This window comes from Thunnus albacares, chromosome 5 (assembly GCF_914725855.1).
Source record: "Thunnus albacares chromosome 5, fThuAlb1.1, whole genome shotgun sequence".
Lineage (NCBI taxonomy): Eukaryota > Metazoa > Chordata > Actinopteri > Scombriformes > Scombridae > Thunnus > Thunnus albacares.
In genome coordinates, this window is record NC_058110.1 from 16,478,064 (window position 1) to 16,503,956 (window position 25,893).

Sequence of the window (25,893 nt, forward strand, 5' to 3'; positions counted from 1 at the left end):
AAGAGTAAGAGATGAAAGCAGCTGGAATGTCCGTTGAAAATTCAACTGAAGTGGAAATGTTGGAGACAGTTTAAGTAAGCAGCTGAAGTATCAGTTGGCATGTAAGCACTGAGACTGAAAGTAGATACACTGTCAGATGTCTCTGCCAGTTGACAAGTATAAGATTTAAAAAGGGTTACTTATCAGTGTCAAAGTTCACTGGGTCAATCTATGTGCAGGCTCTGAAAACAGCTTCAATTTCAGTTGAAGTACATGATATTTCCCACTGCCCTTGAATGTTCTGGTGGCAGAAGTCAACGTGGTCACCAGCACAATACACCCATTATAAATTTTGAAAAGCTTTGAAAAAAAAAAGCATAAAACCTGCAGTTGCAGAAAAAATATGAGAGGTTTGAAGAGGCGGAATTAATGCGACAAGGTACAGAGGGTGGGGAAGGTCTGAAGTTTAAATGAAGTATCTAGATATGAAGAAGAAGCTGAAAATGTTCCACTCATAGATGAACATTCATTTTCATGGGACAAAAAAGTTGAATGCTTTTAAAATGATAAAAAGATGTCTTACATGAGCTACATATATTGAGGTTTGATTCGTGTGTCTATGTGAAAGTATGTTGAAGTAGTTGAGGGATGTAAAAACGTCCAGAATATTAATAAAGATATAAATACGAGAATATCAGTGTGCATCGCTGAAATAGAGCACACCTAAATGCTACTAAAACATGCCATACATTCTACCCCTGTGCCTACAATAATGCTGCCAGGACAAGAGATACATTTTTTTTTCTCTGTTTAACTACTGAAGCAGTTATTGTTTTTTTTGGCTTCATAGAGCAGATTACATATTGTGTCATAGAAGCGGTCTACGATTAAGTGGTTGCTCAGTATCTTACCTATCTGGCAGTAAAAGGTCAGAGGAAATGTCATGCAGCATAATCACAACTTGGCCCAAAGTGCATATGTGTGAGTACAGGTTTACTGATAACAGGTAAAGGCTTCCAAAGAGATCAGGTGAAAAATATTTCCTCGAGGATATGTGCTTCCAATAAAGTCATCACAGAAAAAAACTAGTTGAAGACAGGATTTCAAGCTCAGTTGCATAGCTTGTTTCCAGCAATATTATGTGCAAAGAAAAGAAAACAGGATTAGATTATGTTCTAATAAGTTATGGTTGCAAAGCTGCTGATATTAAAATGTGCTGGCTGTTGTACGTAAAGTGTTATCTTCGGTTTTGATGCTTGTACCTCTGATCAGAACAAGAACAGGGGATAAAATATTTTGCAGAACACTAAAATTTTGGCTTTCAAATGTTCAACATATTAATCTATTCACCAACGTCCCGACTACTGTATGTTCTTGGACATCATGTTACTGTGGTCATAAACGTCTTTTCCTCGGCCCGTGTTACACTCCTGCAGAAATGAAGGGTCACTTAGGTCCCGACTTGAAGTTGGAGTCACGTTCAGGCCCGAGGTATGCAGGCCCACTGCAAGTCATGAGCATGCTGGTTCAAGATCGAAGGCCTTCCCTGGGTTTTCATTCATCTACACAGCGCCGTTCTGCAGGCGGTCGGGGGTGAAGCAGCCGTTGGTCTTGCAGCTGCTTTCTGCTCTCTTGGCCTGGGTCTGTTTCCTCCTTGCCTTCCAGCGCTGAGCCAGCGGCTCCATGAACAGGGAGAGGGAGGAGAGCAGATAGCAGAGGCCAGCCAGGTAGAAAGAACAGTCGTAAGTCTGAGTGTAGTCGTACAGGAACCCTACAAGACAACAACAACACAGGAAATGGAAAAATTTGGTCCCACCTTCTAATTAAACAGTCTTTTTAAAGCATTTGTGTGTTGTGATTAATGGCTGGTAATGATGCTTAATGATGAATCATTAATATAATAAGAACAACTTCTGGGTTGGTAGGTTGTGACAAATACCACTGGTTGGTGTTCATCATCCGCTGCACCGGGTGACATGTTCCTTTGCCAAGAAGATTGCAGTTATGTTAGTTTGATTAGAAATAACCTCAAAGAATAATAGCAGTAATCATGATTTCAGTCTCTGGAGAGTCGTTCTGTGTAAGGCAGATGCCGCTGCGTTTGCACAGGAATGCGGTTCTGAGGTTGTGATATGTAGCACAACAAGCTAGCAAGGCACTGTAAACAGAACTGCGTTCCCTCACATATAAGGACAGTTGTGTTTTTCAAATATTGTACAATGAATTTAAGGTAGTGTTTTTTCCATAATGGATATTCCATTTTGAAAGTAAATCCTTTATGTTTCCCATTTGATACTTTTACATCCTTCATACGTCACTTTACAGCAGGGTGAGGGTTCACTTTTTTAGCATGTACGACCCCTGTGTAGACTATCATAACTTCCTGTGTTTTATGTCCTTATTTGTTTTCCTTAAATGAGCCATGTTGACATTTTACTTCAAAAAAGATAACTGCTGTGAGACAAGTGGACCAGATGAAAAGCAGGACCGACAACACTAAAACTGCTGCTGAGACACTTAACAGACAGCTATCCTGAGGGGAGGGATTAGTCAACAGGAATGTTGTTACAACCTGTGGCCTGAGGGAGTTTCAAGTTAGAAACTGACGTTAGGCGTTAGTTTGCCTAATGTCAGTTTCTTACATGAGCTGCAGGGATGGTAAACAGAGCTGCATGCTATTTCCGTACCACCCTAAAGGGGGTCATTAGTCACGTTTCAACCCTGAACTCCATAAGCTCCTCTGAGGGGATTGCCGAACACACTGGGCAGGGACCATGTCAGTAGGTTCAAGGGAACACCCCACTTTAACTGAGGCCAAATGTTACCAATAAGAGCAAGAAGAGTTTTTTTTTCTTGGAAGTACCTCACATATTCACAGAAAAAATGCTGGGTGGGTGTGTGAATATACTATATGTGTCAGGATGAGACGAACTGTAGTTGTTCTGCAAGTTTTGGTGCCCTATATATCAAAGATGTTCATGTGTTAAGCAGATGATTGATGTTGCTGGTATTTTTTAGCTGCCCTAGAAAAGGCACAGTTCATTAGAGGGAATCTGCAACAACCTGGGACTTTGAAAACACTGGAACGAAAAACTGATCCCAGATTAAAAACAGCTCTCTAAAACTAACAAAGGCAATCTGCCATCACTTAAACAATGTGAGTCAAACCCAGCCATGAACACAGCACTGTTATTCTAAGAGTTTGACTCGACTTGCTTGTAGGCAGAATGAAATTTGACCCAGTAACCTCTGTATGCATTTTCGTCAAAACAACCCCAAAATCCCAGTCTGCGTTGAGGGCGGTGCTAACTATAGGTTGTTTTTCTCTGTGTTTCAGTTTGCACACTGTATAAGTGACTGCACACCCCCAAGCAGACACACACTCGAAGGCACTGCAAGGAATTCAGGGCCCCATGAAAATATGTGCTGCAGCACCCGCAAAAAATATATGTTCATAACAAAGGCTTATCAACCTTCTCACTGATCCTTCTACTCAATTATTCCGTTTGAAACTCTTATGGATATGCACACACACACGAGAACACACAGAAACATGTGCACAAACTTCAACTCGCCCTCTGTGACACAAATCATCTTAGAAAAGTAACATCATGGCTGCAATCCCATGCACATGCACTACATATGTATGCATTTGTTATTGTGTGCATGTGGAAAAGTTGGCGCATGTGTGACTCCTGAAGGTTTTCCATGACGTGATCCACTCACCTGCCAAAGGAGGCCCTGTGAGGCAACCCAGGCCGACAAAGAACATGGAGAAGCCCATGGAGTTGTTGAGTTTCTCCGACCCCACAAGATCTACCTGCAGGGCAGAACAGCACATTCAACCTGGAGTTCCTTACACATTGAGCAACTTTAAACTGCCATGTTTTTCCTTTTGTTTTGAAATGAAGAAAAATTTAAAGATACCAGTGTTTTGCATGTTTGAGCTCACTAAAAACCATGTACAGTCAGGCAAACACATAAAAAACTAAAAAGGAAAATCAAGTGTTGACTTGATTGTCTCCATGTAATGGCCCAATCCTGAGTTTTCTTAATTAATAATATAAATTTGAGCTAAATTCACAGATAATTGAATTGATTTTTTTCTTACTGATTCATAACAAGCATTGTGTCTTTGTAAACCTGTCTGAACTGAAAGTGAAGGTACATTTTACTTCTTCTTTTCAAACATTATTGATGTAAGTAAACCTTTAAACATCAGTAACTCAGATTTAGCTGCTGTGTAGTGTTAGGCCCTGAACTGAAAGACCTGTCAATCAATTTAGAAGTGATGGCAGGTTCCAGTCCTGTGTGTTGAATTTTGGTGGTGGGTTGATCCCTTTGTTTACATTTTAATGCACAGGTCTCATCACAGCAACCCTTGCTTGTCAATTCAAATTAGGTGTGTTGACAGCATGTTTTATAAGATATAAACAAACACCTGACCTTCTTTTCAAACTGGTCTGCTTTACATCAGTCAAGAAAATCAGAAGTTTTAATCTGATTAAAACTGGTTTGACTGGTTCTTCTATTCACTTGAAAAAGAAAAAAAAGTCACACATGTCATCATTTAGGCCCAGAGGCCTGTCCTGGCCTTTGAGATGGCACCACCTCCAAGTGAAATCACACCACGTATGACCTGATGTTTTTGTTTTCAGGTGTGATATGACCTGGAGATATTGGATACTCGCTGACTTAATATGTTGTTCCATCCGTGACGGCGGTTGGGAAACATGATGATGTGACACAATGATGTAGCTAACAAAGCTACTTCACCTTTATATGGTAAAAAAGTCCCCCGACACAAATACACTTATTGTAAATTGACCAGATTAGGGAGTTTGATACTGTAGGGTCTTACATGGTAAATGAACAGACTGATACTATATTGAAAACTAACACTGGTGGGATTGTGTGCCACCACACTGTGCCACACTGTGGTACATTTATATCTAAATTCTGCAACATTTAACTGCCTTCACTATCTTTATTGATTTTCTAAAAGCCAGTTTCCACTTGAAATTTCTTCAGTATTACTTTCGGTCTCTGCCTCATGCGATGTGATAAAGAATGTGAAACTGCTTAGTGCCTGGTTGAGACATTTCTAAGAACTTTGAATTTCTAGATGTAATTTCCTGATGATTTAAGTTCCCTGGGAAGAATTATGTAATTTTTGTAACAGTTACAGGGAAAACAGATAGTTATTTGATTTGAGTCAGTTGTGATGAGCATTTTTAGATGAATTTCCTTGGAACAACTGCTCCATTTATTCTCAAGTAAATATTCATTTTCATTAGCGTTTTGGTTCTTGGGATGGTGGTGCCTGTCTGTCAGTTGCTCCAGACTGAAATATCTCCACAACTATTAGATGATTTGCCATTATATGTTTTGTGCTGACAATTCATAACCCCCAGACAACCTACCAAATAACTTTGGTAATGCCCTGATTTTATTCATGTGGTGCCACCATGAGATTCACCTTTGTGGTTTTGAGTGAAATGTCTCAACAAGTGTTGAATGGATTGGAATTTCATTGGCATGAAATTTGGTACAGACATTTATGTCTGCCTCAAGATTAAAATAGAGGATTAGATTAGCATGCTCACACGCTAAACGGAGAAGGTGAGCATAGTTAACATTACACCTGCTAAAAAACAATATGTTATTGATGCCATTGTGAGCATTTTAGCATGCTGACGTTAGCATTTAGCTCAAAGTGCTGCTGTGCCCAAATACAGGTCTAAAGGTTACACTAACAGTTAATTGGAATTTATTATATGGATGTCTCCATTTTCCCTGTAATAAGTACCAAATTAGCCAATTTTGTCCATTTCAGGAAACATCCTATGAATTTACAATTATGTCAGTTCTCTTCTAATTCTCTACTATGGGGCCTGTAATATAAAACATTACTGAAAATTACAACCCTGGGGAACAAGTGATGGAAATTAATTTGTTTTAAAAGATACGAAAAGTCATGTTCATGTTGGGTGGTCTCCTTACTAGAACTGGCAGCAGCAGGGCCATGTAGCCACCGCAGAAGATGGCAAAGAAGACAGCATAAACCATCAACAGGATGTAGGAGGTTGCCAGTGGGGAGAGCAGGTTGACCAGGCCACAGAGGATCAGGTAGGCTTTGTGGTAGTGGTACTTATGGAAAAGGTTCCTGTCTGTCACCCAGCCTGAGGCCAGCTGGGCAATCGTCTCTGTGATACCTGTAACAGAGGCAAACAGGTGAGGCGGATGGACAGTTGAATGAAACTGGGACTGAGTGAAGTGGGAGAAGTTCAATTTGAAAAACAAAGATTTTGAAACATTGGTGGGAAAATAATTTTACTCAAAGTAAAACTGTAAGATGAAAATGGTGAAAAATAAGGTATGCAAATATATGTATATATATGTATATAGTTTGTTTTTAAATGTACTGCATGTACCCAGGACTCCCTGGAAAGCAGTGCTGACACTGAGTGGATTACCCTGGTTAAATACAGTAAAGCAAGATGTTCCCAACAGTTTCTTAAAGGAAGGAATATGAGAAGAGAGGCAGGCTGGGGAATGTATTCAATAAAATATTCAGGTAGTAACAGGAAGCTGCTCTTTGTTAATGGAGTTTTTGATGGTATCCAAAAAACAAGAGCACACTGCTCTCTTCAAACTTAAATAAAGATGCCTTCAATAATCATGAAGCTTCACATTTGGAAAACAGATCCAGTCCGGCAACAGATGTCCAGTTACCAGAGTAATTAAATACTTGAATAAAGCCGACTGAATATTAAACAATAATGTGCAGAGATTAAAATGTCAAAACATGTCAGTGTATGTAATTAGCAAATGTTGCATGTCAACACACTAAACTAAGATGGTGAACATGGGATGCCTAGTATTATAACTGCTAAACATCAGCATGTTAGCATTGCCATTGTGAGCTTGCTGATCTTAGCTTTTGCCTCCAAGCACTGCTGTGTCTAAACACAGCCTGACAGACCTGCTAATGTGGCTGTAGACTCTTAGTCTTGTTGTAATTTGGGTGAACCAGTTCTTCCACAATGCATTGAGCTCCTCGTCTCCTCCTTTCCCTCTCCATCTGTATACATTCATGTACCATTAATACATGTTACTAACTTGGCATCTTCCCCGTAGTTTTATGCTTTCTCGTCTTGCAGGAGACCTTCGGCTGCAGACTGCCTGCTGTCCCTGCGGTCCGGCTAGACGCCCACCACTACTGCTATTATGTTAGTCGCTTTTGCCCATGACTACCACTATTATTATTAGTCATATTTCTATTATTATTTTTGTTATTATGCTTCTCTGTGTCTCTCTCCCCCTTTCCCTTCCTCTCTCAATCCAACCGGTCAAGACAGATGGCTGCACACCTACAGGCCAGTTCCACTCGAGATTTCTTCCCGTTAAAGGGGAGTTTTTCTTTGTTGCTGTCGCCAAGTGCTTCTTGCTCATGGGGGAATTGTTGGGTCTCTGTAAATTAAAGAGTACGGTCTAGACCTGCTCTTTGTAAAAAGTGCCCTAAGATAACTTCTGTTGTGATTTGGCGCTATATAAATGAAATTGACTTGACTTTAAATTCTTCATAAACCTTCATAAATGATGCAGTGTGTCATCGCTCCACTTCCTCCCCATTCACCTGCAAGCCACCTGCTCCCCTCCTGTCACTAAGAGAATTACACGCAGACATTGTTTCCTGAACTGTGACACTGATGTCATAAAACAGTAAATACATTTGATCTTTGGTGTTGAGATAATCCTGGTAGGACCTGCATTTTAACTGATGCTCAGCTGCACAGAAAGAGGTAACTGTCAAAGTCTGCAGAGTGTAGTGCAGCTAAAGTAATCGGTGCAGGGACCTGTAAACGCATCACGTCTTGTTCCTTTAATGCAGTTATTTTATGCAGAATAAAAACAAAGCCAAGAGGAGTGCAAGCATGCATCTATACATAGCTATATGTGTATATATATATATGTATATATATATGTGTGTGTGTGTGTGTGTGTGTGTGTGTGGATAGGGTAAAGAAAGAATGTGAGGGAGGAAGGACTATACATGTCTGGATTACTCTATGTCTATTTCAAGTAAAAACATGAGTATGTTCCCAAGAAACAGTGGATGTCAACATATCCATCTGTCAACATCTGTGTTACACTTGCAATACCCCGGAAAACTACCTATTATGCATTCAATTCCATCTGATTGATTGTTTTCTCCGGTCGGGTATGATGACTACGCAGATATGCGCTGCTCTCTGCTGAGGTCAACTGGAACGCGATAGGTGGTGCGGAAACTGCAGTGGTGTATTGACCGTCGCAGGAATAGCTACAAGCAAGCAGTGCTGAGCCATTGATCAATGAAACAAATTGGTTCTATGCAGATCAGAGTTACCCATCATTTGGCTCTGCACCACAGCTGCACAGGCTGTAGCCATTACTGCTCAGCTTGAACCCAAAATAGATTAAATTTCTGCTGAAGTTAATATGGATGAGTTTGCATACAGTGTGTACTATTATTTTTAAAAGTATAAATATTTACAATATATGTGAATAAAGGTTACATTAATCAACATAAATTAATATGTGGCCGGTGATTAATGATGATCAGCTACATTTTCACTCTTCAAGGCTCCAAATGAATAAAAAATGAAATGCCGTGCCAGTGAACACCTCTGCTTTTCTTACATAACAGAATCTAGAGAGTTTGTCTCTGCAGAGGTTAGATAGATGACATGAGGCAGCTGTGCTGTGTTTATGTGTCCTCCTGTAGCGACCCAAGACAATGTCCTGGGGTGTCCCCTGCTTGCATACAGACAAGTTGTGAGTTTGTTTGTGTGTTTTAATCACAGCAGGTTTGTCCAGGCCTGCAGCTGTTCCCGTTCAAACTCAGCACAATGCAGTTTAAATATGGCCTCTCCAAGTAGCACCTTACGCCAACTTGCATAAGCAGCATTATTAGTTCTGTCCCTTTCTCTCTGGAGTGCTGACAGGTAAAAGAGGCATATTTGCATAACTCTGGGTATTAACAGACTATGGAGCGTTGCAAGGTGTGAAGAGATGCCATTCCTTTGCTTTAAAGCAGGACATTGAGTCATTAGATTAAAGCAAAGGATTATAAAAGGCATGTTGGTTTTCCCAGCTTCTCTGAGGTTGCAGTTGGCTTGTCTTGCCTCCTCTTTTGTACATATTGCCGCCTCAGTGCTCCTCTGCAAAGTATCAGTCACTTTAGAACTGGGCTCAAACAAAGTTGGGAGCCCCTCTTGTCACTACGCCAGCAACTTTACTCGGTTAGCTGTTGCTTAGCGACTCCAGTTAGCTCCAGTGTTAGTGGCTGAGGGTTGTCGAATAGACTGACCCGGACGATAGCGGCCTCCCTCCCTCAGTCGAGTCAATGGGCCTCTATGACAAGCGCTGGGTCGGGGGAAAGAGGGACAGCGGGACACTGGGATGGTGGCTTTGTGGTGTGTGTGGCACCCCGTCTTCCTAGCTCTGTCGCTCTCTTTCTCTCTCAGTACAGCGCACATGACCAGAGAATGTGACAGAACAAACGTGTCTAAGTCAAAAGAATCTGTCAGTCTTGCTGCTCACTGGCACTGATAGCTGGCATGCAGCTCAGCTGAGTAAACCTGCAAACTCTGGGGGAAAATTCAGACATTATATCCTCTGGTATTTGTTACACCGACATAGCAACATTGTAGAGATTGCTTCTACATTGCCTCTGGTTAAGGGCCGTTAACCATAGAGTGGCCCTTAACCAGGGGCCACTCTCTGTGTCATTTCTCACTGCAGAGATGCAATGTAAGAAATGTATGAAATGTCAGCACTGAAGTCTCTCACATCTTCTACCTTTATTACATCCTTGAGCCTACAATAACAGATGTTTCAGAGCATTTAGCTGTCACTATTCTCGTCTGAACACACCCTGATACACCTTTCAACAAAGGCAACATCATCTCTGTCTCTGTCTGCTGAGGACTGATTACCGAGGGATAGATTACAAAACGGAAGCATGTAACTTATAAACACACAACCCCATCTGTAGCACTTCAATTATTCACAAAGCCTGACCATGCACTCCTAAAGAATTACATGCACATGTGGTTGGTGGTCAAAATGTTAATTCTGTTTTCAGCTCATATGGAGTGGCCTCATCAATGGCATACTGCTGAACCCACCCGCCCTGGCTAGTGGACCAAAGTTCAGCTTTTATGTAAGCACATTCATTACATAATACTGCAGAGTCTGAGCAGCTCACAAATAATTAATGCCTAGAAGTTGACTGAGGACTTTTTTGCATCACTTCTTAAGCCCAGTCTTAAAGAAACCTGGACCTGCCTTCTTCACAGTCACAGTGAGTTCCCTGCTGCTGTCACGTTTACTCTTTGGCTCCTTTTGAGTTGATGCGTGACTGGTGCCTAATCTAGAAGATTTGAATGACCCTTTTTGTGATGAGAACAACTTTATTGATAAAACCCACCAGTTTTGTCTTCTATAAGGTTCATCAAACACCCAAGTGCGTTTAAATAGGAGAAGTGTGACAACAATTAATACCACAGAGAACATGGCACGCTGTAACTCAAATGTGGACATGACTGACTTTGGTACACGATCATGTGGTTTTCAAACTGCTGAGCTGGCAGTCAGGTGAGGGGTTGTACTAGAACTGGATGTAAGGGGACACTGTATTTGGTCCACAGTCAGGAGAAGTAATGTTCCTCTGGCAGAGTTAACAGAGAGGGAGGTCTTTTTAAAATACAAGATGTCTCTAAATATGTGATATATTATAAAAATTCATTGCAAAATTGAAAATATTTCTATAAATACCATAAAAGAACACTATAAAAACTCACTGAGAGATTGAGAATGTGATAAAAATGAATCCACTCATTAAAATGTCCTGTGATTCACTTTAAAGGAGATGTTTCACCAATTACAACACGGCCACTGTGTAGTATAAGCAACATTTTTTGCTTCGCATGTTATAAAAGCCCTTAATTTAATACTCTTCACATTCATAGGCTGATTAAGAGATGCAACATTTTGTTATTCAGGCTGTGTGCCGTTTTCTACACTTGAAATTACCATTGAGAAGTTCAGCTATGAGGTCGCTATTTATAACTTATTTTATAAAGGGCATGCTGGATATTAACAACTCTGTTATTGACTGCTGTGTGTGATATATTTTTTGTGTGACTGGCTGTTTTTTCATACTTCTGTTTAAATTATGACCTTAATGAAGGCATTAAAGGACAGGTTCACAATTTTTCAAGTCTGTCTTAAAGCAATACTGAGGTTCCCAAATGAACATTGAAACAAGTTTTGCTCATTGTAATCACTCTTTCTGTTCATACTGACCATTAGAAGATCTCTTCCAAACGTACTTTCAATGTAGGTTGTGGGCGACAAAATCCACAGAGAAGATAATATGAGGCTTCAGCTGTCTGAGTTAGTCAAATAAAGTGGATATCTTCTACAGTTACAGTCTTTTTAGTAATTTCCTCTTTGTGTCTCCATGGACAGTGTTTTACTGTTGAACTGTGGAAGAAGGATCATAACAAAAAAGGGAATCTGGCACTAAAAGACAGTAAAAATATAGAATTGATTTGACTAATTTGGACAGCTGAAACTTCATATTAGCGTCAAATAAACCTTTAACTACGTTTTTGCACAGGAAGACTACGGATTTTGTCCCCCATCACTTACATTGAGAGTGCATTATGAAGGGATCTCTTAATTGTCAGTATGAACAAGAGGAATGATTATAGCAAGAAAAACATGTGTCAATGTTTGTTTGGACACCTGACTGTTGTTTTATGACAGACTTGAAAAATTGTGAACCCATCTTTTAAAGCTTAAAATGTAGGTTTACCCAAGGTCGACTAGTACCTAATGTAGGAACTATTATCAGGGTTTCACTGTCAAAATCAATATTATTTTGATGACAAACGATAATTTGCTTTATTAAGGTGGATCATAACAACACAGTACAAACTACTGACAAATGTATGCCTCACCTGCAACAGAGATGATAAAGGAGGCGTCCATGGCGTCGATGCCCAGAGTTCTGGCTCGGGCAGACAGGTGGAAATAGGGGATGAAGTAGGCCAGCTGGCTGAAGACCAAAGACCAAGTGTAGATGCAAAAGAATGGGTCCTTTAGCAAGGAGAAATCCAGTACTTTGGTTTTTCTGCTGGTCACCTCACTCGGTGTGCTGGCATGTGAGGCAACAATGGTGGAGCCATTCATGCTGCTGTTGAGCTCCATGGAAGTGTCTGGGGTGGTGGGTTTACCCTGACCCAAGTCATTGTGGGGCTCATGGCCATTCACTCCATTGAGGACCAGTCTGGTCAGTTCAGGGTTCACTGACTGGTCCTGGAGTCCCTGAGTACACTGCCCCTCCGGGTCTTCTGTGTCCCTGTGTGGAGGAGGGGGAGGAGGGGATGGAAATGAGTCTGATTTGGAGATGCCATTGGATAAGTGAGAGGAGCCATTCAAGCAGCTCTTAGTGTATTCCTTCTCTGAGGAGCTCTTGAGGGAGACAGCAGGGCTCTTTTGGGTGGGAGAAGAGGTAGGGTTTGACACAGAGGCGGGCTTCACATTGATGGGTCGCAGAAGCAGCCCAGAGGCGACCAGATTCAGCATGAGACCGCCAAGAATCAGCATCGCCCCTGTGAGGGACGAAGACAGCTTATATGCGCTGTATTTCTACCACCACTCACACACAAAAAAAGGAAAAATACTAGAACTTCCTGTTCATTAACAGATTTGTCCCACCTACCTTGCCATGCATACTGGTCCAGGAGCAGCTGAGTGAATGGTGCGAGGGCAAAGGTCAAACCCATCCCAGAACGCCCGATCGCATACGCCGTTGCTAACCTCTTTCGGAAGTACAGCGCTGTGACCACGGAGAAGGATTGGTATAGTAGTGCAAAACCCATTCCTAAATGGAGTAAAGAAAGTTATCAAACACCTTGTAAGTAAGAGGGATTTTTGACAGACAAGAGGCAAACTCAACCTCACAACCTCAAATAGATGTCCTTACAAAGAAGATGTCCTTGGGTTGAATCCCATTGAGGTATTTCTACTCACCAACTATCACTCCCATGCTGATGTAGAGGAACACCACGCTGTTGGCAAAAATACTCATGAGGAAGCCTCCGCTAACCAGCACTGCCCCGGCGATGGAGGTCACCCTGGTTCCTAGCTTAGCACAGGCCACGGAGGCGAGGGGTGCTACAGAAGTGACAGGAGAGGAAGCATGAAGATACAGGATCTCAAAAAGTTTCCTCATTTTCTGCTGGTAATGGTAAAAGCTTTGCCCTCTTCTTTCAACTCTTTTGGGAGAACTTGAAGGAGAGAGGACACAATTATATGAGAATCTTTAGGAACTCCACAGAGCTGTGAAGGTGATTCAGAAAGACTTTTTCGACTCAAACCTCCAGAGAGACGCAGACTCGACATGATGGAACCGATCCAGCTGATGCTCTCTGATGAGCCTCCAAACTCGTCTTGGAACGCCACAAAGAAGATCCCAAAGCTCTTCAGTGTTCCCATCACAAGGACATTTACCTGCAGTCGTTCAATGAAACACACACACACAAACGTGCAGAAATGGAAACGAGATCAGTGCTACTGTAGTATGTGAGGTCAATATATTGAATTTCTTCAGGCTTGATTAGCATCCTTGTTTCAGACTGAACTCTAAGTAACACACATATGGAGATTTAGGAAAAAGAAACACAAATATTGGGACTAGTATTTATATTCCTGGTTAAAATTTTGTTTTTTTCTTGCTGTCCTTCTATTGGAAACTTTAATAAAAGACCAGAAACCACACCATTGCAAAAAAAAATCATCACTTATGTTTATGAAGTTAACGTTATATAAAATATTTTAAAACCATCTTGTTAATTACATAAAATAATAAATTCAATGCAGGGATGAGGGATTATCAGACATACCAGGAAGCAATGCAGCACCACCATCCAGCCCCAACCTCCATCTGGAGGGTCCTCATACTGGATCTCTTTCTCTTTCTCCTTCTTAGTGGTCATGGCATCCTTTCTGAACAGGTTCATGGCTGCCTTGGTTTCACTGGGAGAGGAAAAAAAAGAAAAACATAAATAACTTCAAAGTCACATGTAGTAGGTTGCCTAAGAGAGAGGATTTATTCTGATCACAGGCCATAAATACAGTGTACAATGCATGACGTATCTGCACAGGTATGGCTAGTATAGACTCAACATTTATTTAACATTCATTTAAAAAAATATTTGCAACAAAAGGGATGGAATGAGGTCATCTTTCAAAGAAAAATTTGCTTTAAGCAACTTAACAGAAAACTGTAGACCAAAACATCAATCAAATCATTTTGACGTGTTCAAGGAAACAACTGACAGTTAACATCTTTTAATCATTGTGTCAAGGTACAGAACGATCCTTTAAGGGTAACTGACAGTAGACAGAAAGCTGTAATACAGTCACTGAGGTGAATCAGGTCAGTTACAGTACAGCTGAAGCTGGTTACTCTTCCACCTCTTTTGCTCTTATTACAGCTACTGCACTGGACTGAATGTCTCAGCAGTGTTTACATGAAGTATGACTGTTAATCAGTGTTGGGAATAACTAATTGTAAAATGTAATTGTAAAAGTTACTGTAATTCCACTACTTTTGGCACTAACTAATAATGTAACTTTTTCAATTTAAATAACTTAATTACATCAACTTAAAATTTGAATGGGCTCATTACTCGTTACTTTTGTCTTGCGTGGAAATAGTGGACAGTTGCAGAGGATAGCAGACACAACACAAACATATCATCTGACCTTACCGTGTCTCAGAGCCGCGCTGAAAAGTCACGTCATTGTAGCCAACTTGTCTCTGGATTTATAATGTTTTATATTGTAAATAATACCTGTTACTAAACTGCTGCTGCTATTTCTGGTTTGAGTTGTGGATCTGCGGTAAAACCTGGAGCGGACTTTTGAGTTGTCTTTCTTTTATGTTTGTGGATTGAACTAAACTGATTTGTGGCTGAGGAATTCTTTACCGAGTGGATTGAACTGTGAGATTTTGGGACGAGTTACACTTGTGCGTTAAAAGTAACAAAAAAGTTAGTTTCCTTAGCAACTAATCACTCTTAATATGCTATAATTGGAAAAGTAATTCAATTACTTTTTGAGAGAAGTAACAAGTAACTGTAACTAATTACTCATTTTCAGTAACTTGCCCAACACTGCTGTTAATTATGAGAATCTTGAAGCTGCCTGTCGGCACGTAACTGCATGAAAGTTTGCTTTGATGATAATGTTTTAAATTCAGTGATATTTTAAACATAATAGCTTTTATTTAAAGGTATCCTATGCAGGATTTTCTTAAAAAACAATGTAAAGACTCATATAGAAGTAATCCCTCTCATCATGATTTAGTGACAAAAATCCTTAAATATAAAATTGGTCAATTTGGCCTTTGTTTTATTTTCGTGATGAAATACAAGATCTATATTTTCAGCCATAACACCTTTCATATTTTAGCCAACAAATTAATGAATTTTAAACTGCACAACACAACTATTGCTTGGGTCTTAGATTATCTCTTGTCTCGACCTCAGTTTGTCAGGCTTGATAACAAACAGTCTGATGTTATCTTAACTAAAACAGGAGCTCCACAGGGCTCAGTTTTATCCCCCTTTTTATTCACACTCGATACCGCTGACTATAGGCATAGTCAGGTGTCTTGTCATATCCAAAAGTTTTCAGATGACACTGTCTTAGTGGATGTACTTAATCAAGGCAATGACCTATAAAAGAGAGGTCGAATTATTTGTGAGATGCAAATTTTTTTGAACGTTGGGGAGACCAAAGAATCAATTCCTGATTTCAGAAGGAAGGAGAAGGAAGTCTTCCCAGTGATAATAAAGGGTCATCAGATAGAAATTGTCCAGTCTTACAAATATCTTGTGTCTACCTGGACAGTAAATTAAACTGTAAAAAGAACAGTGAGGTTGTATTCAAGAAGGCTCGGTCGAGACTATTTTTCTTCTTGAGGAAGGTTAGATCCTTTGATGTCAGCAAGAAGCTTCTTCAAGTTTTTTTTTAATCAGGGAATCTTAGCTACTGTCCTCTTTTATGCTGTGCTCTGCTGGGGGGGGGGGGGCGCATCACTGTGGATGATAAAGACAGGATCAATAAGATGATCAGAAAGGCTGGCTCAGTGATTGGCCTTACCCCAGACTCACTTGAGGTTACTGTAGAAAAGAGAACAAGGACCAAACTAACGGTTCCGCATTATGGAGGCCATCCATTACACAGTGACTCAGAAGCTCAGTGAGCGACTAGTGATGCCTCAGTGTTGTACTGAATGACTCAGAAGGTCTTTTGTTCCAGCAGCAATCAGATTTTTTAATGAACACTTTTAGATGTGGTCTGGCCACTATCTCTGTTGTGTGTGAAGGGGGGGGGACTCCATGAAGACACGCGAAATCTCAGTTACATAAAATAACACAAATAACATAACAGCTAAGACAACTACACAATGCAAAAACAATGACTCAAACATGTAAACTACGTGCTTTCACTAAAAATCCATGGCAGCGTCTATAGCAACCACCATAGCAACTATAGAAAGACCTGAAATAATCTTCATAATAACTAATGAACTAAACATCATATACATTCACTGAATGTATATGACACACACACACACACACACACACACACACACACACACACACACACACACACTCTATTTCTCTCTGGCCCTCACTTGTTTAGCAGAAATTAAGATTATATCAAGTGCTGGCAAGTTGGCAGACGCCTTTGAAAAGCTGCTGATAGCTGCAGAGGCTATTGATCTTCACTGTGAGCCGGGCAATCAGAGCCATACATCTCTCTGGATTGTCTGGAGATTGCAGCAATTAGTTCTGCGAATTAAAAATGACACCTCTCAAAAATGGTAGGGCCTGCAGAGAAGGCCCTGATGGCCCTGACTGACCTCCTCTGCCAGATAACCAGTAGGCCTTCTGCGCCTACTGGGCTCCACCAACATTGGCTTACTGAAATAAATGGGTGATAACAGCCTCCTGAACCTACTAGTAAGTTTAGTAGGCCATTACTAGCCCGTTTAGTTGGGACATATGCGTGATGATAATGCATCAATCAATAGGCTGATAACAGTCAAATCGGGTGTCATGCCTGTGTTGTGAGCCGACCGTACTGCAGTTTGACTTGGCACCCCAACATGCAACGTGCAACCTTGAATTACTTTGAGCCCTTCTTGGAACACATTTCCAAAGGATCCTCCTCCCGAGACTTTGATTTGCGTCAGCAGATTTTAAATGAGCCTTGTTAAACAGAAACATACAAGACTGTGTGTATTCATACGTGAGCTACGACGGTGTCAAACTCACAAATTAAGACTTGGAAATCTTTTTATGATCAAACAGGACATCCAGACAAGTACAAGTCAATATTAAGATTTTTACTAGAATTAAGTCAAAATTAAAATAAATAAAACAGCTGGATGTAGGGGCGATGGTGGGGTAAAGCAGAGATAATGCAGAGGGGCAACCAGCAGCAGAGACTTTGACATCTTTAACAGATTGGCCCACTGTCGATGGCAACAAGCAAACTCAGCTATATACTGTACATACAGGACATATGTCTTGTGTCCCAATTGATAGCTACTGATTTAAAGTCAAGCGCCTGCTCTGAATCACAGAGGAATGTGCAAGTTGCAACAGAGTAGTGATGCACCACGGCTGATTTCATCATACACAGGCTTCCAGACCACAGTGTAAAAATCTTGCTCTAACACCAGGCCACCGTCACCGACAATCATCATGTCAGCAGTTCTCTGGCACAATAAAACCACTAATTACACTTTCTGTTGGGAGAAAAAAGCTCCATCAGTCACTCACCCTATGTTGATCCAGCAGCTCACTGTACTCTCAGTTTGTTATCAGAAATGTTGTTTCTATACAGGGTCTGGTTATTGGAGCTAGAATGCTGCAGCAGCCTTTAAAGGGTCAGTTCACCCAAACCACAACGTAATTCAGCATAAATTTTCCCCACTTGTCTCAGATGCAGATACGCCTGGTTTTATTTGACAACTTGCCTCACATATATAGTACATCATATTTAAGCTGTGCGTATGATCACACCCACCCACAGTTAAGAATGGCTGAACTCTTTGCTTTCCTAGGAATGATATTACACTGTAAATCAGAGGGCAGGCTCAGGCTTGCTTAGAACATGACATATACCCAACCCCAGATGCTGAAAAGCAAAGTAGGAGTAGAGGACGTAGTAAACCTGTGTGCATTCACCAGTCTTTTGTAGCTTGCATCACTAAGTCACTCTGACTTAGACATGTATAAGAAGCAGAGACCAAATTAGGCAGAAAGCACAGAGCGGATTAAAAGAGGAATGAATTGGGCCAGTGTATTGCGAGGAAGTATTTCCCTCCCATGTGCTGTTCACAAGTTGTCCTCAGAGTGTGCTTGAGTGCATGTTTGTGAATGTGCTGAGGGTCTGAGGGTTTGAGCGATGGGGGATTGGAGATCAGCCCCTTTGTAGTGAGGTATTAACACCACGTTGCTGCACACTTCCACTAGGACATTCTCTCTAACTTTTACACAGTGTGTCTAGTAAAATATTAGATTTTAGAAAGGTTACTTGGTGAATAAGACTCTCCAAAATCTGTCCCTATTTGACCTACCATTTATAAAAGGTATATATTACAAAATATTTCCTGCAGAGAAAAAGGATCGTAACAACCGATGAGATGCTATGAACAGATCTTTTCACCTTTATCAGTCCAAATCTGTACCTTGAGTCTAGATTGACCAAACTGAAAACAGAAGTTTGGGCCTGAACAAAAAATGGCCAGAGGAGGACTTTAAGATCATATTTGAACACGTGTCTGTTGTATCTGTACATCCTGAAGCTGGAGCGTGTGTGGTTTCTACAGTTTTCTATTATGTGTTCACAGTAGCCACAGAGCTAGTACTGTTGGTGCTTAAAATAGTGACAAGCCAACAGGTAACACTTTTGTCAGTTAGCCCAAAGCCATATGCCAAGCATGTTTTAACACTGACCCACTCTCGCACACACACACACACACACACGCAGAAACACTGAGAGCTTGATCAGTTACAGTCCAATAAAAATGTCTGCGCAAGAGTACAATAAACCTATGGTGTCTTGTGCTATATTAATCGCGTATTTGCCATGATTAAGTAACTAGCGATGTAATTAGAAATGTGTACATGTATTAGATGTGTAGTTTCAGGTACAATTTGAGTGCAATAGAGTGGAGACAAAGTCTCATTATCATTTTTTACATTTCAACTGTCACCACTAAGTGTGGGCCCAAATAAAGAGATCTCTACAATTTGAGTAAAAGGAAACATGGCTGAAAATTGGGATACAATTTGTCTATAAAGAGTGAAAATCATTCCCTATTTCCTGTATAGTGGTTGACATTTACTGTCTGCCACTTTAAGTGTCTGAATTTTTAGTGTAATATGATGAAGCATAAAAAATAGTGTCCATGGCATGTTCACAACTTTCTGCTAATAATCTCCCAATGTGGTGCGTTGCATTCTATAGATGTGAAAACTGCAGTTGTGCAATACCACATTTGATGTTCATTCATTAGCTTCATTAGCTGCTCACTATAAAGAAACCTACTGTCTCTTATAGAAGTGAATGAGGGGGTGACTTTGGACACAGAAAAAGTAACAGCCGCGTCCTTTCACCTTCCAGCAGTGGACTTCACTGAGAGGACGTAAGGAATGCAGAGGTTCATGCTATCCACCCCAAGATCCCAACCCCTCCATGCCTCGACCAGCAGCAGGAGTTGCAAGTGCAATGACAAGGACATGATCCCTCACAGGCTTCTCACCTGCAAAAACTGCAAGTTGTGTTTGTTGGAAAGCACCAACGCTGCTTGAAGTTGCGGCGGGGCGAGCGTTTTGCACCTGCACCCCCTGTGAACTGTAAATTATACTAGCGTGTAATAAAAGGGTTTGATTACAAGTAAGTCAGTGTTTAGTCAGTGTGTGTTGGTCCCAGCACCCAGCACTCCTGCTCAGGCAGATTTATGCCAGTATTGGGCAAGATCACTTTTGAATACTGAATCCTGCACAGGACTGTATCAAATGATGAGAAATTCAAAGGAAAGAAAGAGGCAAAGCCACATGAAAGCAAGTTAGACAGCAGGCAGGTTTGCTGCCAAATTTGCCCAAATGTCATTCAAATACCCAAGATGTTAAACAGAAGCTATACAACAGGAAACAAAGCCTCTAGTCTCTGCTATGACACCAGTATTAAACTAATTTCTTCACACCAGAAAGTATCTTGGAGCAGACTAATGTAACAGCAAAACATTAATGGCCATTATTCAGACAGGCACAAACAAGCCCAACCTGCACTTAAACTACTGCATCTTTATTTTCTAGCAACTCTAGAAAAACAAGTCCAACTTGGCTCAAGCTATGTGTGGACATAGCAACCTGCTAGAGGGCAAGAAGTGGAATGTTGTCCGCCTGTCCGCCTGCCATTATTTAAATTTTCATTATTTAAATATTTTCATTATTTATTTAAATAATTTTCATTATTTAAATAATAATTTTCATTATTTAAATAAAACGCAATTTCCATTTCATTTTACTTTGACACAAGCTAAAATAATTCAAATTTAAAAGACCAGTTTGCAATAGTATTTTAAATTTCTACCAGGTTCCCCCTGGTAGCCTACTAGTTAAGACACATGCCACATTATTGCAAAGTGTATATTTGAAAATGTTAGACAAAATCCATTTCAAATTCAATTTCTTTATAATTATGGCAGGACTATATATTGGAGTCCATAACATTCAATGTTTACATGAATTATGCATTTTCAAACATGAAAATTGTTTTTTAATTTAATTTTGTTGTACAGCATTCAAAAAAAATTGCAAATAAAATTTGAGCTTGAACAGGTAATGTCATTTTTTCAGTCTTGTACTTCCATAAACAATGGAAGTACAAGACTTTTATACTTTAAAACCATAAACTTTAAAAGGCAGATGGACTGACAGGCCTTAAAGGATGGGTTCACATTTTTTCAATTCTATCTTAAAACACTAGGTATTCACATGCCTGTATGTACGTAGAACCAGTCTAAAAAATCTGTAACTTTGGAAGAAACCCACTTGACTTGCTGAAGCTTCCGCTGAAGTTTAGGTTGCTCCACAAAAGGAGGACTGTGCATTTTGTCAATCATCTTTTAATTTACAATCAAAGGGATTTCATTATGGCCAGTATGGATAGGAGGAACAATTACAGGTAATATTCACTTCCAGTGTAGTGAACTCAAAGCCTGTCTCTCTTCAGAATCCATGTCACACTACAGTCAATGTTGAACTCATTTGTGTCTCATTTGTGCTCTGTGGTTGCCGTTTTCTCTGACCCCAATATGCACCAAACACACTTCAGTTGTGAAAACAGCACTGAGCTTTGGAGATCAGAGTCAGCGTATTACAGATTTCAGCCAGCAAATCTGAGATGTAGATGGTGTCCTTCTGTGAGTTACTATGATCAATTTTTGCACCTATGAGAAATGTAAAGAATATTTTACCAAAAGTAAACCTTTGTGATTGTTGTCCCTGCAGGCAAGAATGCTGAATGATAATGTTTGAACTTAATGGAGAACAAAGTGTCATAACAAAGACCAATATTTTTTTTCAATATTAACAATAGTATAACAAAACATAAATAAAAATATCTCCTAATTTCTTATGCATATATATATAGTAACATAAAGAGAGATATTCTGATGAAACCAGCTTGTTGATTTACCTGTTAATCTGTTTTGGTGGTATTCCTGAAGGCTCTGGAGGTGAAGAGTAAACTCAGAAGTCTTACTCTCTGAGTGTCATTCTCGGCTTGGTCGAAGGGCACTTGAAACTATGGCTGCATCAACATTCACTTTACACCTACAACAAGAAGAGGACAATGATACATTAAGTAACAAATATCACAAGATCATGAGAAAAAGATTTAGAAAAAAAAACACAGGTGCTTGTCTGAAACCTGATAGCAGAAACATAAGTAGCACTCACCAAACAACAATGTTGATATTTGATAAGTATTTTCTGTATTGAGAATATTCTAAATATGGCAGGTTTTGCGCCAAAAAACAAAAATGCTGCACAGCACATCACTGTCCACATGTGCTGCACAGAACCAAACAAATTGTACATTTGGCTTCTCTTGGAAGGTCTTAAACTTGCAAATTAACAAGACGAAGAGTTTGCGGCCATGCATGGTTCTGTGAGGGTGTATCATGGTGGACAACAGGAACAACAGTGCTTTGAGCTAAATTCTGGCATCAGATTGCTAACATGTGATGTTTATGTATGTTTACCATGTTCACCATCATAGTTTAGCGTGTTAGCATGAAAACTTTCGCTACCTAACACTAAACATAAAGTACAACTGAGGCTGATGTGAATGTCATTAGTTTTTCAAGTATTTTATAAGAAACCGAAGTAATTTGTCAAACTGATAATTTGACCTGAAGGTGGCGCTAGAGGAAACATTAAGGGATTACCAAAGTTATTACAATTCATCTTGAGGGGGCAATGAATCCTTGTATCAAATTTCATGACAATCCATCCAATAGCTGTTGAGACATTTCGCTCTAAACCAAAAATGTCAACCTCACGATGGTTGGAGAGGAAAGGTCATTCGTCATTAGGATTCATCGTCTGGGAACCATGAACATCTGTATAAAATGTCAGAGCATACAGTCAATAGTTGTTCAGATATTTCAGTCTGGAACAAAGTGGTGGACCAACTGACCAAACAACATCCCTAAATCCTTGAAGCTAGCTCAAACTGACTAAAACATTGTCCATGTTTTTAACAGGAAATTGCTCTCAAATTGCAAACAAAGTGTTTCCTACACCTGAGTTTAACTCTTGTATTTCTATAATACCCTGTGATTATCGACATCTACAAAGTTTCTGCCTGACTTCCTTTTTTTCTGCCCCATTGCTTTTTTATTATGAGCACTATTTATAAGTGACTGATGACACAAGTTGTTAACATATTTGGTCTACAGATGCACACTTCAAAGAATGTGGCCCCTGAACTTGGATGCAGTAAAAATGCTTCAGTCAGTTGTTTGACTCAACAGATGTGTATCGCTGACAGGAATGTTGCATTTTGCTTGTTTGCTGTGTTTCATGTTGGTAATTAGTCACATGGACACGCTCTGCACTATATTCAACAAGTCAGAGGTCAAACCTTATTAAGTAAATTATACATTGCATGTAATATAGTGCGCATTATTGGCATAGTACATGGTGATAAAAGCACTTAAGAGTTTAAAAAATTAGGTTGCGCTTCAATTTTTATGTGTGTTTCAGCAGCGGTGGCAGAAGCTCAATCACAGCAATCAGGCTCTTTTGGCTCTTTGCTTTGTTACAATCTGCATCATTGCAGGAAAGTAGGTTTTTGCGCAAATAAGAAGATCCAAATTATAACAGCTACTCCAAATAATTCTCTCCAGGCTCAGGGTGCCCCTTCACACCCCCAAAATTTCATTAAGGAGTGGATCTCAAACTTTATTATCATCAACATCAGTAACATTATTATCAACAGGCAAATTAAGCATCTTAAAGTTTACCCTGAAGACTAGCAAAAACATTAAATGCCTCTCTTGATGAGAAATCCCCAGCTGTGCAGATGTCTCTTAAATACCAGGAAAGTAAAAATAAAAAGCACAAATCTAGTTAGCCAGATGTCCCTCTGTTGCTGACTTCTTAGCTCTCACCACATCCTCACTGAAGAGGAAAGTGTCCACACCTGTGGAAAACAGGAAAAACCCCCCATCTCACTCCAGCTTTGTTCTTTAAATGATCCATCGACAGAGGTTTGGAGCTAAGACATGAAAATCAGATTCATAGTAAAGCAGAAGAATTGCACAAAAAATGGGTCAAATAAAGATCTTGTTTCCTAATTGTTACATATTTCACTCCGACGCTGCAGAACATTGAATTTTTCATTGTAAATCCAAGAAAACGAATACATCACATCTGCTGACGTCGAGGTAATAGTAGACCCATTACATACAGCGCATGACTGTAAAGCAATACTTGGTAAAATTATACTTCTCCCAGTGCAGCATTATTGTCATCAATTCTTAACACGCTAGCAGAAAGTAAAACTACTCACACAGAGATGATTGGAGATTAAAAATCTTGTTCAGACTCTTCGGCTGATCAGCAGAGGTGAACGAGTGTGTATTTTTCACCCTAACACGACGGGTTTTGTGAAGTGTTACTCAGGTCAGAGTATAAGTACTCCAGTGAAAGTTCAAAGGCTCACCAAAAGATACTCATTTACTCACAAAGAAGAAATACCTGAATTTTGGGCAGGTTCCAACTCTGTTAGTAGCTTTTTTTTGTGCAGATTATGCATTGATAGCTGAATTGTTTTGTCCCTGTGTAATTACTTTGATAGATGGTCTACTTTTTTTAAGAATTGGAATTTTTTTTACATTGTTTTTCCATGTATCTTTCTCTTTTATGCTATTTCTTTTATGGCCTGTCCATTTCATCCATTAAGATACCCCACATTCACAACCTGGAGTCTCTTTATGACCACAGCCTCGCTCTGCATTGAGTCCTGAGCAAAGCCAGGCATCAGTCTTGAGGAATTGAGAGATTATGTAGGTAAATGCAGGGTGTTTAGTTGAAAGCTTTTGGCTTAGTCCACGAAGAGCATAGCCTACACACACAAAACCGTATTACTGTGGGGAGAAAACAGGGAAGTCTCACCGTGTGTAGCTGTGAGCCAGTTGTTATCTTCACTTCACAGGCCTGTTGCATTGTGCCCCTCACTCAAACTCAGCACTGCTGGGAAGGCAAGAAAAGGGTCGTTCAAGCAGATGCGAAACTTCAGGCGCACTGACACTTTAGCGGTGAATTTCAAGAAGATGTCATCTGGGTGCCATCTGAGAAAAAGAGGCACAAACCTGCACTGACGCAATCTGGGTGAAAAGTTTTAAACCCATAAATAACTTTCGAGGGTCACAGAGGATGTGCTGTCTGAGGGATAACTTTGGTGGGAAGTTTGGTGCAACAAAAACGGCTAAACAATAAGAAAAATAAATAATTCAATACAAATATGATTGTTTTTTGTTAGTCCCCTCATATTAAAAACGATTCATTTGCTGACAACTACAAACACTGCTTTAAATTTGCAAAAAAATAACCCCATACCTGCAATCTCCTCCGGTTCTCGACGCGTTTCTGTCTCTATTTAAATTAGTTTAATTTGACGCGTAATTTTGGGGTTTCTCGATCCGGGGTTGTGCGTCCCAGAAAGACGTGCGCGTCACCAGTGAGGCAGGATGCCGTGCGGGGACTTTTAGCAGAGAGAAATTGCTGCGGGACCTTTTTCTCCGAGGATGACCGTGCCATAACTTTGCCTCTATGAGCGAATCCCTCTGAGTTGCATCTCACATCTCAGCCTCAACATCGCTGGCTGAGCGGAGGAGCCGCAGAAAGCAAAGCCTTCACTGAGGGGAGCCACGTGACTGAGACGTAGCAGTGATCCTCATCTGAGGGCTTCAAGAGGGGAGAGAGAAGGGAAAAAAAACCTTGCGGTAAAAACACCAGAACCACCGCAGACTTTACTGAGGGCTTGGTCTAAGACGGTGCACCACCAGTAGGATACATGGGTTTCCCAAATATACACTCTCGGATTATCATTCCTCCATCTAGAGAGGACTGAAATCACCCCTTAGTGCATGAAACCCAGAATTCACAGTTACCTGTCCCCACATGCTCCTGCACTCTGTATTTGAAATCTGAATGCCAAATACGACTTCAGGCCTAAAATGTAAAAGTAGTGAAG

The 25,893-nt window shown here is 40.3% G+C and overlaps 1 protein-coding gene across 4 annotated transcripts; it reads right to left on the bottom strand.

Annotated features, from left to right (window-relative positions):
- Positions 1-282: 282 nt before the first annotated feature.
- On the bottom strand, positions 283-25,508 carry slc16a4 (solute carrier family 16 member 4). Of its 4 annotated transcripts, none has more exons than XM_044350338.1 (11): positions 25,257-25,508; positions 24,813-24,887; positions 21,826-21,962; positions 13,941-14,073; positions 13,416-13,548; positions 13,069-13,212; positions 12,758-12,919; positions 11,994-12,647; positions 5,983-6,194; positions 3,706-3,799; positions 283-1,750 (listed from the first exon to the last, which is right to left on the bottom strand). In XM_044350338.1, exons 4-11 carry the CDS (start codon positions 14,055-14,057, stop codon positions 1,542-1,544), a joined length of 1,725 nt encoding a protein of 574 aa, XP_044206273.1. In that variant the 5' UTR covers positions 14,058-14,073; positions 21,826-21,962; positions 24,813-24,887; positions 25,257-25,508; the 3' UTR covers positions 283-1,541. The 4 variants fall into 4 exon arrangements, with proteins under 4 accessions (XP_044206273.1, XP_044206272.1, XP_044206271.1 ...); XM_044350337.1 differs by having other exon boundaries at positions 24,813-24,890; XM_044350336.1 differs by lacking the exons at positions 24,813-24,887; positions 25,257-25,508 and adding an exon at positions 24,208-24,306.
- Positions 25,509-25,893: the final 385 nt, after the last annotated feature.